A 16,329-nucleotide genomic window follows, 5' to 3' on the forward strand; every position below is an offset into this window, starting at 1 on the left:
CAAAAGCTATAATTAAATTTGCAAATATTTGCCTCTTATGATTGAACATGTTATTTTAAGATTATTTTTCATGAGGCAAAAGGGAAAATTTTAAATAGTAAAGTATGTTTTCAATAGTTCCCTTTTTGAAAAATTCACTTTTCTTTTTTTGTCATTATATATTTGAAATATTTTATTTCTTTTTTATTTTTATTTTGTTAATCATTTTATTAGGGGATCATACATCTCTTATCACAATCCATACATACATCAATTGTGTAAAGCACGTTTGTACATTCATTGCCCTCATCCTTCTCAAAACATTTGCTCTCCACCTAAGCCCCTGGCATCAGCTCCTCATTTTCCCCTCCCTCCTCACTGCCCCCTCCCTCATGAACCCTTGATAATTTATAAATTATTATTTTGTCATATCTTGCACTGTCTGACATCACCCTTCACCCACTTTTCTATTGTCCATCCCCCAGGGAGGAGGACACATGTAGATCCTAGTAATCAGTTTCCCCTTTCCAACCCACCCTTCCTCTACCATCCCAGTATCACCACTCACACCACTGGTCCTGATGGGATCATCCTCCCTGGGTTCACTGCATTTCCAGTTCTTATCTGTACCAGTGTACATACTCTGGTCTAGCCAGATTTGTAAGGTAGAATTGGGATTATGATAGTGGGGATGGAGGAAGCATTTAGGAACTAGAGGAAAGTTGTATGTTTCATCGTTGCTACAATGCACCTTGACTGGCTCATCTCTTCCCCAAGATCCTTCTGTAAGGAGATGTCGAGTGGCCTACAAATGGGCTTTGGGTCTCCACTCCATACTCACCCCCTCATTAACCATGATCCCTTCAACACCTTGTGATCGCACAGGCTGGTGCACTTCTTCCATGTGGGCTTTGTTGCTTCTGAGCTAGATGGCAGTTTGTTTACGTTCAAGCCTTTAAGACCCCAGACACTATATCTTTTGATAGCTGGGAACCATCAGCTTTCTTTACCACATTTGCTTATGCACCCATTTGCCTTCAGCAATAGTATCATAGAGGTGACCATACAATAATATGATTTTTTGTTCTTTGATGCCTGATAACTGATCCCTTCGGCACCTTGTGATCACACAGCCTGGTGCACTTCTTCCACGTTGGCTTAAATCCACTTATTTTCCTCTCAAACAGTAAAAAAAAATGTGTATCTCAAAGAAACTTGAATTTCAAGAATAGCAGGATTAACTGAGTTAAGATTGTTCTTGGAGCACACTACGGCAAGAGCAGAGTCTCAAAAGAGTTTAAGAAAATGTGTTCTATTGATCAGATACAACCAGTAGTCCCCCTGGGCAGTGCAAAAGTTTAATTTCCTTAGCTGTTGTGATGGACTGAATTGTATCAACTTGGCTAGCCCATGTTTCTCAGTGGTTTAAGAGTTATATAATGATGCAATGTGACAGTGTTATAACAATGCAATCATCATCTAAGATGTGCTCTGATGTGATCAGCCAATCAGTTATCAGCAGATTAGGGTAGGATACAACTTTACTCAAGTCACACTCCTGATCTGATGCAAGGGGAGCTTCCCTGAGAAGTGACCTACATCACCCTGCATCTTCCAAGAAATAAAAGATGAGAGCAGTGAGCAGAAAGTGAAAAACCTAACAACTTCCAAGAAAGAAGGAGCATTGGAAAACATCTTTTGGACTTGGGGGTCCCTCTGCTGAGAACCTCCTTAACTTAGAGGAAGATTGATCTTAAAAGACGCAAGACATATAAAGAGCTCTCTATGGAACTGCAGACCCATAGATACTAAAAACCGTCAAGGACACGCCTCCAGGTCAACACAGAGGAAAGGCCTTTTTCTAGAGTTGGGCACTCTGAATTCAGACTTCTAGTTCCCTAAACTGTGAGAAAATAAGTGTCTGTGTTAAAGTCATGTTGCAGTCTTTCTGCTACAGCAAGAAGCAGATATCTAAAATAACTGCAAACCCCCAAGCATTGGCCAGTCTACGCAGAGGCACTGGAGAAGAACGACAATCTACAGAAAACCAACCATTGAAAGTCCTGTGCAGCACGTTCATCTTTGGCACGTAACTGGAACTCTCAATGACAACTGGTTTTTTGATTTCGTGAAATCCAGTATGAGATCGAGTTAAAGGTCTCAGGAGGGACAGGAACCGAGCAGTTCTAGAGACCTCCAGAGCACTCTGACCCTGGCTGGCTCAGTCGAATCTGTGAACTGGCTCCTGTGATGTGCCTTCCATTCATGATTGGACTACAGTGCTCTGGCATGCTGTGCTGTGGCAGGTCCTGAGAGAAGAGTACGTATTCTTAGAAAGTGTATGGAAGGAGAAAAAACTAATTGACATACAGCACAATCACGACAGTATTTGATTTGGATCATTTGAAAAGTTACTGCTTGCTTGAAATGTTCTGTCCCAATGACTGGATTAATCTTGTTCATCCATTGACTATTGACATCTTTTTTTGACAGGCTTTTATGAATATAATTTTAAAGGTTCTATCTTTACAGATTAAGTTGTATCACTTTATGATCAGAAACTATATATTGCTATTAATTACTAATGCTTAGGAGTCACAATGACTAACAAAACTTTCCTTTCCTGCCGCAAACTCTTTTGTAGGTTTCACTGGTCTACATGGTAAAGTTGAGGCTCTTTTGTAATCTCAGAATGAAAATTCCTTTTGGCAGGCCCGTTCTTCCTTCTCTCTCCAGTCTGCTCTTCCCTTATCCCTTCCACAGGTGACACTTTCATCACGTGAAAATGTTTCTCACTCTCATTCACTCATAGTACACTGTGCACATACCTCCAGGCCTTTCCTCCTTCTGTCCCTTCTGACTGGAAGATTCTATCAATGAGTATTCTCTCATAAAGACTCAGCTCTTAGCAGCCTAATCCAGGAAACATTTCCCAAACACACCAAGTGACTAATGATCCCCTCCCTTGTGATTCCAAAGTGTTATGTGCATGTCCCAATCATAGTATGTATGAAATTTTATGGAAATTACCAATGAGTGGATGTATTTTTTCACTTAAATTATAAGCAAGTTTTATATTATATGGTCAATAGTTACTATAGACTTGGTATTATGCTACATTTGTTGAAAAAATAGGATTCTGGATCTCTTTATCCTCTAATACTATTTCTGACAACAAAAATTTTAAGCCACTTCAAAAAATACTTGAAACTCCAACTGAAGAAATTTACAAATGAACTGTCTAAAAAAGTATTCATTTGCCTGAGTAAAGTGAAATGAATCTTCTAATTTTTCTTACTGGTTTCCTTGAACAAAATGTCTGTGCACTAGTATAGCCCAAGAGCCTTTACTTGGAATGATGACTCATTAGCTGGAACATTACAACATTTGGCCTTAGAGCAAGGCCATATGTTCAGGCCTCAGACCTGTGGCTGGGTCTGAAGACAGAGCTACAACGGTACTTTCACGCCATACTTTCTATGATCACAACTATCACAGTATGTAATTTAGATCATTGAACCCGAATCAAGCAGCATGTTTCTGTTATTTTGTATTCTAAATGTCTCATTATTTAATTGTTTAGCACATGGAAATATAAATACAATCAGTATAAAGGCCATATTATATATGTTGACAAAACAAATAATAGAGATTATTGCTGAATATATCAATTATTCAAGATATAACTCTGAGTCCTTCCGTATTATCCTTATCTCTCAAAGGCAGTGATTTGGAGTTCGGCACACCAAATTGTACAGATAACTCCTCTAATTCTCTTTTTTTAATTCTACTAATATAAGAATGGCATAGGTTCAATTTTATTTTTAATGAGACAAATTCATAAGCATCCCAAGAAACAATTAAGAACTCTACTTTCTTATAAAGGATAAAATTTACATTATTTACAATCTATGTTTTTGCTAAATCTTAGCTTAGTCTAAAGCTACTATAGGAGAACTCTCTACAGATCATATTTTCCAATTCAAAATTGGCTTTTTGGGAGCATTTTAGCTATGAGGGAATGCATTGTTTTAAAATGAAATATAGCTATGCACTACAAAATGTACGCTCTGTATCTTTACTCCTTTTATCTTTCAGGCATATGCACTCTTATGTGCTCTCCTTCCCTCCCTCTTTTACAGAACCCAGTGATAAAGCTATTCTTACTTGGTATTATGTGTATCGATGGTATGGAAGAGCTCATGCAATTCTTCTCCACTTAGCACACCATCTGAAAAGTATGCTTTGAATTCTTCAAAGGACAGTTTTCCATCATCTGAAATGGTAAGACAAACAGAAGAGAGTCATTTCAACTTCGTACTTTGGTCTTTCTAGTTAAAAACCTTGTCCAAATGCATGTTTGTGTATATATATATATATATATATATATATATATATATATACCCACACACAGAAAGTACACAAAGGGAAGCAATCCTCTGTATCTTTTAAGTACATAAAATGCAGAGGTATCTGCTCTGATAAAATATAAACGTATGTAGTTTGGGACACTCATTTCATTTACTCACTAAACAAAACACTTAACAAGCATTGATCGTGTCAAAAAGATATTCACATTACCACAAAAAAACCAAACACGTTTAGTCTTCATTGTACCAAATAACAGGGCCTAGTAAATTGAAGGGAAAATCCTAGAAGTTTAATAAATATATATTGACTGAAAGAATGCTTACATAAATATCAGAAGTGATGTTATAGAATATCAAATATGTTCACTCCTTTACTCTTTAAACCACTAGCACTTTAAAAACAAACCCACTTTGCTTACTGTGGGATGCAGAAGTGAAACGCAATCATGGAATCTACTAAAAGGTACTGTGCAGAGAGAAAGTAGAATACAGTACAGTGAGTGCAACAAAAGGTAGAGCTTCAGCCCCATGGGGGTCCGGGTAATTGGAGAGTCCTCTCATATGGGGTATAGGAGGTTGTAAGTAGTATTTCAGTCAGGCTTCAAACACACATAATATCTAGATTAGAAACACACAGGCACAGGCAAAAGTAAGAGTTTTGTTCAGAACAAGTGTGGGAAACTAACCAATGTCATTTCCGCAGATTCTCCCCCAAATAGCTATGCTGCCTTAAAGTGAGCACATGGTTGATTCTGTCTCCCTGTAGAAGCAGACAGTTTTTTATTATCTCCTCCCAGCGAGGCACCAATCCCCCCTACCCCAATGCAGGTATTAGGTTTCCTCCTCTGTGAGCTCAGGGACTTTACTGTGATTACCACTCACCTTGCGATGTATGGAACTCCTGGATATGCATGACTACCTATAGAAGCCCCAAAACAATAAAGATGCTCTTTCCTCCCGTTCCCAGTCCACTGGCCTCCAGTCCTCTCTCCTCTGGTCTTCCTTCCCACTCCCTCCCTCTCTCCTTCCACCTCCCCCTCACTCTCCTCCTCCTTGGGTCTCCAATCCCCAAGTAGGCCATCAAGTGGGGCTGAATGAGCATGCTACCACAAAATGTGTCTGACTCCTTTATTTTACTCTCTTTTTCTCTTATTCTCTATGACTTTACTAGAAACTTTATATTTTATAGTCGTAAAATTGCGCCCACCAGCCCCATAATTATTTGTTAGGGCTGGCTCCCCTGACAGACAAGGCAACAAATCTAGAAGAGTAAATGGAAAATACCTCTGCTTGGTATACAAGGAGCGATTTATCAGTGATCTCAAGTCAGCTACCCAATGACTTTAAGTAGATGATATGGTCATCTCCATTCCAATGGAGAAATTGAGATGGAAAAGATGAAAGAGCTTTCCCAGGATCACAAAACTCCTGTAGTCTGTTTCTACCAAACTGAACGCAGTGAAGTTTGTCATTGTTAAACAGAACTGCCTTCTAGGCTCCTGTAGAGCATTTTCTTCTAAGCAGCCTGCAGACCACCTGGAATCCTGCAAAAATGCCTGATAAGGAAGACCCTGACTGACCCCAAGACGTAACAAGGAAGGCACTGGACATTTCAGTTACCTAATAAGACCATGACTGTCCCCATCACAAGTCAAGAGAGGTGCCAGACATCCCAGTAATCCAGTAATAGTCAACTGTACCCACTGTAGACTAATATCTGAACCACAGTATCACAGAAACAACAGTCAATTAATGTACATGTAAAAAAAATCAAGAAAAACAGCCACACACAACTGAATGACACCCAGACCCAAGGGATTCTTCTGAAGAAGTGACTCTAGAAGTACCAGAAATAAAATTCAGGGGAATGATATTTCGAGGCCCTCAATAGATGGAGGACTGAGGTAAAAACTAAAAACCCTACACCAAATAAATGTCTAGAAAAGAAACAAAATAACAGAATTAGGACAACATGGTAAAAGAGCTAAGTAATATAATTGAAGAAAGGGAAAAACAAATTGATAAACTTGAAGAAAATTCTTTTAAATACAACTGATAAGAGAACCAATCAATAAAAAAGCAGACAGAGGAAAATACTGGGGACACATGGCGGGAAGTGAGTCCGGTCTGATACTACCCCCTACCCCAACCCCCCCAACCCCCACACAGTGGACCAAACCAAGAAGGGAACAGAACAGCAACGGAAGCAAAGCAAAGTCACAAAGCCCCCAAGGAGCCCAAAAAATAGACTTCAGGCTAAGAGGGGCAGTTCCCAGAACCCCCCCCCAGTAAAAGTGGGGAGGCAGTCATAAAGGTCAGAGGACAGACCAGAAATTATGTATGCTTTTTCAGGTTTTTGCTTGTTATTTTTTTCTTATTCTCTTTTGTTTTGTTTTGTGTCATTTTTTAAATTGTTTTGCCTACCTATATAAGATAGGCATGGGAAGAAATTCCAAGGAGAAAGCAATGGGACTAACGGTTCTAGAGGGTCTTGGAGGGAAGAACTAGTGGGGGAAGGGAGAGGTGAGCAAACAATGCCATAGACAGGAAAACAACTAGGAATTAAAATCAACAATGTGAAAAAAAAAAAAAAGAGGACCTGATGCAAGGGGCTTAAGTGGAGAGCAAATCCCTTGAGAATGATTGGGGCAGGGAATGTATGGATGTGCTTTATACAATTGATGTATGTATATGTATGGATTGTGGTAAGAGTTGTTTGAGTCCCTAATAAAATGTAAAAGAAGAAAAGAGAAAAAAAATGATTAGGGCAAAGACTGTACAGATGTGCTTTATACAATTGATGTATGTATATGTATGAACTGTGAAAAGAATTGTATCAGCCCCAATAAAATGTTAAAAAATAATAATAATAAATAAATAACTAAATAAATATAAAGGTTCAAAAAAATAAAATCAACAATGTGGAGGATAAAGAGATCTTAAGGGTGTTGGAGCAACAGCAATTGGAGCTGAGAACAAGCTGAGAGGAGTTACTAAGAGGCAGAAGAAGGACAAGCATGATGGTGGGGCAGGAGGGAGGTAAAAGGAAACAGAGGAAAGAAAGATCTAGGATGCCAAGCTATGGATAGAGGTATAAACATAGGTGTGCACTTATGTAAATATATTAATTCATATGAATAGAGGTATTAGAATAGGTACATATATTTATATGGCAATACACTGAGGAAATGGATGAACTCTGGGCTTCTGGTCAAGCCCTCCCTCAACACAAGAACTCTTTGTTCTAACAAACTGGCTTTCTGTAAGGTTCACCCTCCCGCATGATTGCTGAAGACAAAATGGGTGCACAAGCAAATGTGGTGAAGAAACCTGATGGTGCTCAGTTATCAAAAGATATAGTGTCTGCATTCTAAAAGGCTTGAAGCTAAATGAGAGCAGGTAGGGAAAAATAATAGTAAATAAGGAAAATAATAAGAATAAACCAGACTTATGCATTGAAACCATGCAAGCAAGAAGACAATTTAGTTACGTATATAAAATCCTAAAAGAAAAAAAAAAACCCTGCCAACCAAGAATCTCATATCCACCAAAACTCTCTCAAATCTGAGATAAATAAGATGTTTCCAGAAAAAATTTTTTCAAAGAATTCGTATAAACAACATCAGCATTACAAAAAAAATACAAATGAGAACACTTTGAACAGAGAATCAACAAGAGCAGACAAACCAGGGAGAAACATACAAGTCAACAATATGTAGAAATCAATACAATGAAAGCAAGGACTTTTATTATTATTGCTTGGAAATAATAGTAGGAAACTTCACCATACCTCTCTCCAGGAAAGATAGATTATCTGGAAAGAAACTCAATAAAGACAGAGAAGAACTAAACCATACAATCAACCAACACTACCTCCCAGACATATACGGAACACTGGACCTACTAACTACACAATACACATTCTTCTCTAGCCCACAGGCAGTATTCTCCAGAATAAATCACGTTAGGTCACAAAACAAGCCTTAATGAATTTTAAAACATTGAGATTCTACAACCCATTTTCTCAGACCACAATGCTATAAAACTAGAAATCAACACTAGAAAGAACAGGGAGTGAAAAATCAATGGTATGTAAACTGAACAATATACTACATGAAAATAACTGGATAATAGATCAAAGAAGTAATGAAATTAATTTTAGAAGGTCCTTGAAGCAAATGAGAACAAGGAAACACATACCAAAATCTTTGGTTCACCACAAAAGCAGTTAGTTATCAGAGGGCATTTTATTGCAATTAACGCCCATGTGAAAAAGAAGAAATCCAAAATCAATGTCTTAACACAGTACCTTTAACAACTATAATATAAGCAACAAAATAAGATGACAAGCAACAGGAAAAGGAAATCAAAGTTTGGAGCAGAAAAAAAATCAACCTCATACTACCCAACCTCAAAACCTATTACACAGCTGTAGTAAAAAAGGTCTGGTGCTGGCATAATGACAGTTACATGGACCAATAAAAGAGAATAGAAAGGCCAGAAATAAGTACATTCACCTCAACAAAGGACCAAAAAATATTAAATGGGAAAGAGACAGCAGCTTCAACAAATGGAGCTGATAAAATTGGATCCCCATCTGCAGAAGAATGAGAGGACTCATGCATCACCCCATGTACAGAAAACATCCAAACAATGACATACTATGAATCATTAAAAAAACACTGTTAAAAATAAAAAAGCTCCTCATAACATAGATGAGTATGGAGAATATTATACTGAGTGTATCTAGTCAATCACAAAAAGGCACATACTGGGTGAGACCATTACTATAAGAAAAACAAGGTGAAGGGAGAAGTCAGACAGTGTGAGATATGACAAAATAATAATAATTCATAAATTATCAGGGTTCATGAGGGAGGCAGAATGGGGAGGGAGGGGGAAATGAGGAGCTGATACCAAGGGCTCAAGCAGAAAGCAAATGTTTTGAGAATGATGATGGCAACTGAGGTAGTTTATTTTGCCAACCTGGCCGATAAACACATGTGGGTTAATTGAAGGGTGGAGGAATAAATGGCTCAGTGAGCCTTGCCTTTCTAGTTCTAAGGTCTCTTGCTTTGTTATGGTCGGAGCAGGATGCAGCTACCTTAGTAGTTCCCTGCTTCAGCTGGCAAGGCTCACTTCCTGCAAGACATCCCCAAAGAGAAGCTGCATGGAGCTACCCCGGGTGCTGAAGCACACGTGTGGAGACCCCTGCCAGCACTGAGATGCTTACATGTTCACTGATTTGGTTTTCCTCCTAAAGTCAGCATCATTGTGTCTGTTTTGTGAGATGGAGGAGAACTTTGTGGACTGGTGTTGGACATATGGGTTAATGGGTTAATGTTGAACCTGTGGGCTTGGGCAGCACTGGGTTGGGTGTTTTCTTGATGCACACTTAACCTTTATATAAAACTCTCTCTTATACATGAGTTGCTGTAGATTTGTTTCTCTAAAGTTACTCAGACTAATACAGCAACAAATGTGAAAATATGCTTGACACAATGGATGGATGGATGGATTGTGATAAGAGTTGTATGAGCCCCCAATAAAATGATTTATTTAATTCCAAAAGAGAAAACAGAAAAAACAGGACTAAGACAGGCATCTGTTCTCAGCCATGTACTCATTTAATCTAGTCTCTCAAACAATGTGAACAATGTGCTAGTGGTGTGTTAATGCTATGATACATTAATCAATCCCTTATTTTTATATCTTAAGAACCACATCTTCAGAGAAGGGTCACCTCAGTTGAGGTCAGCTATTTATGTTGTGTTGGGAGTGGGAGGATAGGACCAAGTATTGTGGTGAGGTGCTCTCAAATCTTTCCCAAAGCAGAGCAAACCTCCGTGCAATTGAATGAAAATCTGCTTGGTCCTGCGCCATCCTACCAATTGTTTATTTATTTGAGTCCACTGTGTCAATCCCTCTTGCTGAGGGCCTTGTTCTTTTCTGTTGCCCCTCTACTTTACCAAGCATGATGTCCTTCTAATAACACATTCTAAAATGTTAATGTATTTAAACCTTCTGACTGCATGGTGTGTAAATTATATACCAATTAAATTGCAAAAAAAGTTAAGAAGGAAGTAAGATCATGCAGAAAGAAGCCCACATACAGAACTAGGGAGCTTGCCTGGGCATTTACTGAAAATAGCCAGTCAGATGTATGTTATTTAATGTAGTTAAAATTTGGGGTCCTGAGTTCTATGAGTCAAGGTCGCATGATCAGGACACATATCCAAGTATTCAAAACCCCAGAAAAATTATTGAAAGAAAATTTTAACTTGCAATTATAGATGTATCCCAATTATGTATCCACACGTCTTTGGTTCTACCTGGGATGGTAATGGATTGGCCTGCCACCAGCCATGATCTTGTGATTTCCTTTGTTCTGTACCACATATAATTCATCCACAGCTGTACAGTAGTGGAGGCCACTGGTGTCTGTGCTGTGGGTGTGCTGATGGCTGCCCTCATCAGGGATGGTTGTCTTTGTCCTGTGTAATGCTTAATGACAGGGTCAATATGGAACATATATGAATCTGGGGTCATTTTTCCTTTAGCCTACTAGGAAGACATAGTCTTTAAGGTTGTGCCAAATCTAGATCTTGATGAAGCACAGAATGAGTTCCTGAATTCCAGATGTCCCAGCCCAGCTCAGCTCAGAAAGTATTATTACCAAAAAAAGGTTTAAATAATTGAGCTCATCAATTGTCTAATTTTGCATTTTTATTTTGGGGATGGTTATTTTAGTGTCAAGCTGCAAATACTTAATTTTAAATTTAGCCCCATGTAATCTTATGATCCCATTTACAATTAATGGGACATGTATATTCCAGGTTAGACTTAGTAATGTATTTCTACTGTGAATTTCCAGCTGAAAAATATATTGTCCAATGGGGAATTGAGTACACTCCAGATCTATGTCTAGATCAAAGAATAAAAGAGGCCTTTCACCTATTATGTTTTTTTTTTTAACTGTTGTCGAGTCGTTTATTGGGAGGGAATGTCCATTTTAATCTTCCTGGGCTGGTTTTTAATTTTTTTCTTTTTCTTAGTGCTGTTGCTCTTGCTGCTAGCAGCCGCCTCCTTGGGTCCACTGCTGGCGGGCTCCCCCTTCGCGGGGAGCTTCTTTTTCTTTGGGAAGCTCCCGCCATTTGCTGCCTCCTGAGGGTCACATGCAGGCTCCTTTCTGGGGAGAGGTTTCAGTTTCTTCCTCTTGGGGAGAGGCGTCCCTTCTGGGTCACTGCTGACCAGCTCCTCCTTCTATCTCTTCTTCTTGGGTTTGGGGAGAGCAGAGAGAGCTGGGTCTTCAAATCCATTTTCCTGCGGAGCCTCCTGGGCCCTCTGCTTTTTCTTCTTTTTGGGCCTTTCCCCGTTGGTCTCCTGCTCAGGGACCGCACACTCCTCAGGAGCACTGCTGTTTTCCTGAGAAGCAAGGGCAAGTGCAGCCAGTCGCTTCTTTTCCTTTTTCAAGCGTTTCTTCTCCCGCTTCTCCAGCTTTCTAGTCATCTCCTCAGCGGCCTCCTCCGCCTGCACCATTGCCTCCTTCATCACGTCCAGGTTCTTCCGGGGGACCTCCCCGGTCTCGTAGAAGGAGAGTCGCTCCTCGACTTGCTCGCGAAGCTTTTCCCCAAATACACTCGTGGGCACCTCAGAGAAGCAGTCGATCCGCGAGGCGATGCTGCACTTGTTGGCCAGGTATCGGGAGATGCGGCCTTTGTTCTTGGCAGCTGCGCGGCCAATGAAGGTGGAGTGGAAAATGAGTCCGTATTTAGGGGTGTTTCCCCTAGTCTTCAGGGCTCTGCAAGATTGGTCCCTTTTGCTGGGCCCTGGGCATCACTCTCACCTATTATGTTTTTAAAGAAATAAAAAGATAAACAGATGTACTAGTTCTAACTCTACTATTGTGATCTGTAATGAATGTAACAAATATATATTTGTGGTGAAATATTTTCCTGGGTGAGCATTTTCCTCAGGTGAACTGGATCAGTATATTAGAGAATGTTTGTTGCCTATGCACCCTGTGGACAGGGCGGACCTCTCTAATCCTGCTTTGTAATTACTGTAAGTAATTTTAAATAATAATGTACCATTATCAAATAAAAGCATTGACTAACAAGTGCCCTGATGATTCTCTGAGGCTAAGTCCCCTCTCCCCCCCCCCCATCTCTTTTATTTAGAAAATTCTCATGGAAAAAAAGAAAAGAAAAGGAGACATTGGACTATCTTCCTGCTGGCTGGAAGGATGGAAGTGTGCTTTGAAATCCTGCTTTTTGGATGGAAGTGTGCTTTCAAACCTGCTTTTATAGCACACTGGCCTCCGGAAATCTGCCCACCAGGCTGTCCTTGAGCAATGGCAGTTACTAGAATATTTCTTGACTACAACCTTACCAACACCCAAAATCACTCAGTCTTTTGTTGTCAGGAAAGGGATTTTTTAATAAAGCAATTGTAAAATTGTTATTTCACTCTCAATTATCCTGCTGATATTTTTCTTTTGAAATGGAACAGTACGGCTAAGTCTTGATTTTTACTGGCTTGGTCCATAGACTATCCAAAAATTTTTTTTAATTTATTTTTTTAATCCAAATATTTTAGGTATCATAACCTATGATAATAAATCGTAACTTTTACTCTCAAAGGATACAGGTTTTTCAACTTTAAAGAAATTAGAATTGGTACTCTGCCTGAGTTTGTCCTTGCTATAATTTCCCTTCTGTTCTATTTTTAAATGTCCTGGCATCCTATTCCAAATTATTTTAACGTGTTGAGGTGAAGGCAACAGTATGGAGCGGCTCAGAGAATAGTCTAGGAGCCCTGGTAGTGTAGTGGGTTACAAATTGGGCTGCTAACCACAAGGTCAGCAGTTCAAACCCACCAGAAGAGAAAGATGAGATTTTCTGCTCCTAGAAAGATTTACAGTCCCACCCCACCCCCAACCCATAGGGGCTGCTCCTACTCTGTCCTAAAGGGTCACTGTAAGTCCACCCTATGACCATGGGTTCATGAGAGAACAATCTTAGATCAAAGAAAAACTCGATTTTGAAAATATATTTTTCATTTGCTAATATTGAAGCCACACTTTTCCTCCTTGTCCTTGCATTTCTCACAATGCCAAGCCTCCTTTGTGGAATGAGGACACTGGAAAGCTAGTCAAAGTTAGCTTGAAAGGAAAAGTTAGCAACCCCAAGGAGAAGCAGTTAAATCTGCTCTGCTCTGCTTGCAAGCGCTGTATGATAGCAACCATTCCATCCCTTATAGGCCATGACACTAACCACCCACTGCACACCCGGATATAAATCAGCCCTAAACATGGAAATTTATGTTTCCAGTCCTATGTCTATGCATGACTGCCTTGTTAGAAAGTGTACCAAAAAGGAAAGTAATGAGCTGTTCCAAGAACTGGTTCGGAGGCTTTGTGCCTCTGGGTCCCTTGCTTGCACGTTTCTGTATGGTTGTCCGCAGCCTCCTCCTTTCAACATCTCCTTTATGGGGCCACAGGCCATACGGGCTGGGACTGAAAGTCAGTTGACACTGTGGCACTTTTTCATCCTTTTTTTTCATCAAATATTTATCATGACCCTAATGCTTGGTGAAACTGTGCTTTGTTCAGAGAATATATAGGTATACAAGCCCTCATGAATCTTGCAATTCTGATAGACAATGCAGAAAAAGAACAGCCACATGAAGTATGATGAGGAAAATTCTAAGAGGTATTGGGTGATAGGAACATATAAAAAGGAAAACAATGCAAAATTAAGGGCAAAAGGAAGGCTGCCCAACAGAAGTGATATTTAGCTGAAACACAAATGAAAAAAAATTGAGGCTAGAGAAATAGCTGAAAGGAGGAGGGGGTTTCCAAATAAAGGGATTATCAACCACATGGCTTGGAAGCAATTCGGAATTTGAAATGAAGAGCTGAAATTAAAAAATCAGTATGCCGAGTCAGTACGAGAGGAAAGGAAAAGAGGCCAGTAGATTAAATACTGAAAGGCAGCATCGTAAAAAGATTTAAAAGTCATGGTAAAGAATTGTGACTTCACTTAGGACACTCCGGAGTCCTGTGTCATTTTCTTACGTTAGAGACCGATCCGATTTAAATGTTGGCAAGACTACACTTTCAGGGATCATTTCTCTAGTTTGTTACTGGAGAAGTTTCTCTGATGGTTAAATGCTGGAAACGCCGCAGGGCACAGAACAGAGTGGTGAGGTCCGTTATAGAAGAGGGGACAGTTTTAGGACTTGGTAGTCATCCAGCAAGAGCCCACCATGGTGATGAACGAAAAATGAGAAGAGGGCAGACTTCTATTGGCTGGGAGAAATGGATGGAACAATAATTAAGGATCGTTTGGAAGTGGTGGGGGAGAAAGAGGGATTAGGCCAGCCAACATCAATTTCTAGGTTGAACAACCAGATGAATCTGCTGTAAAGAATTCAAAGCATCTTTTGATTTCTTGACTGCTGTTTCCATGGCTGTTGATTGTGTATCCAAGCAAAATGATATCTGGCTAATTTCAATATTTTATCCAGTTATCATGACATTGCCTATTAAGTTTTGTTTTCTTTGCATTGAGGTGTAATCCATACTGAAGGCTTTGCTCTACATCCATCTTCAAGTCTTCCATTTCAATAAACAAGCTGATGTATTAACTGCGCATCCCATGTGTTTAATGGGTCCAGTCTTGATGTCACGCTCTTCTTCGTTCCAGCTTCGCAGGTGATCGCTCTGCATACAGACGGAGTAGAAATGGTCAAAGTCCCTGCTCTGGTTTTAAACCTTGCAGATCCTCACGCTCCATTTGAAAGACTGGTTTGCGTAATAAAAGAAATGTATGCTTATTCCCCTAGGTAATCCGGATTTATGTATCCTAAAACTGGTGAGTTTTCTTCTTCCCTTTAAAACTACACCGACAGTTAGAGCTACACCGGCAAAACTACACCGACAGTTAGAGCTTGGACTGCAGTGTTTCCCTCCCCAAGTCCCATGGCAATTTTGATTTCGTTTTTATGAGCATTTGAAAGGACGGCCTTCTCAAAATGGCTGTTCTTTCATGTATGACGCCAACATGTTTCAATATTGTAAAGATTGTTGCTTTTCAAAAGCAAAACACCAAAGCATGATCATCTTAAATAACAGTAACAGCATCCTGTACAAAACAAAGACCTAGAAAGCAGCCCTAGTTTAACACACACAGAAAAATCTATTTTGCATGTGCATACAAATTTTAGAGACAGGAATAAAAATATCATCTTTGTTTCTAAAATGAATGTCTAACACACGAGAAAAGGAAAACATAAATAATATTTGTGTATTGTTCAAGTAGATGAACACTTTTTGATCAATGTAAATATTACCTTGTACAACTCACGGACAATTACTATACACTAACTTCCTTATGTCTGAGTGAAAGTCTCCTCCTACCAATGTTACAAACTGGTTTGTAAACAATTCACTCGCAGTATGCAAATGAAAATGCAATAGAAGTTCACCCATTTACATAGACACATGTAGAGCTTGGAAGGTGTCACTTGCATTCTCATAACAAGAAAATACCTAAACAGACTGGAAACCAATGACTTTTCTTGGATATATCAAAAAAATGAAAGAGAATATAAAAAATGTCCCATGCAGAAAGATCCTAAAAAATTCATATAGTAACTCAGTCTTTGAGAAAGTGGAGTGTAATTCCTTCCTTCATAAGTGTGGGCTGTGCCTACGTTTTGCCTTCCGAAGAGTACAGTTTAGAAACGGGGACAGGGGGTAACTTTTCAGTGCAGAAAACACTACCACACTCAGGAAAGTAAGGTCAATATCAAAAATGACACATCATGTTCATAGTATGTGCCCTTAGTATGTTATGTGATGACAGTTGACTCATGAGGCTTTCCTCTTTAAAACCCCTAACTCCCATCTAATCAAGAGAAAGGAAGAGATGAGGAAAAATCTTAATTAAATGACATACAAAATACTGTATATACT

The 16,329-nt window shown here is 39.4% G+C and overlaps 1 protein-coding gene and 1 pseudogene across 1 annotated transcript in view; one reads left to right on the forward strand and one right to left on the reverse strand.

Annotated features, from left to right (window-relative positions):
- Positions 1-16,329, reverse strand: part of NECAB1 (N-terminal EF-hand calcium binding protein 1) — a 193,334-nt gene that overhangs the window by 155,934 nt on the left and 21,071 nt on the right. Inside the window, exon 3 of the mRNA XM_075550616.1 lies at positions 4,147-4,255. Within this exon, the coding sequence (XP_075406731.1) occupies positions 4,147-4,255 (109 nt within the window). The remainder of the gene's footprint in view (positions 1-4,146; positions 4,256-16,329) is intronic.
- LOC142449433 (small nucleolar RNA U3) lies at positions 14,458-14,556 on the forward strand (annotated as a pseudogene).

Source organism: Tenrec ecaudatus, chromosome 5 (genome assembly GCF_050624435.1).
Source record: "Tenrec ecaudatus isolate mTenEca1 chromosome 5, mTenEca1.hap1, whole genome shotgun sequence".
Taxonomy (NCBI): Eukaryota; Metazoa; Chordata; class Mammalia; order Afrosoricida; family Tenrecidae; genus Tenrec; species Tenrec ecaudatus.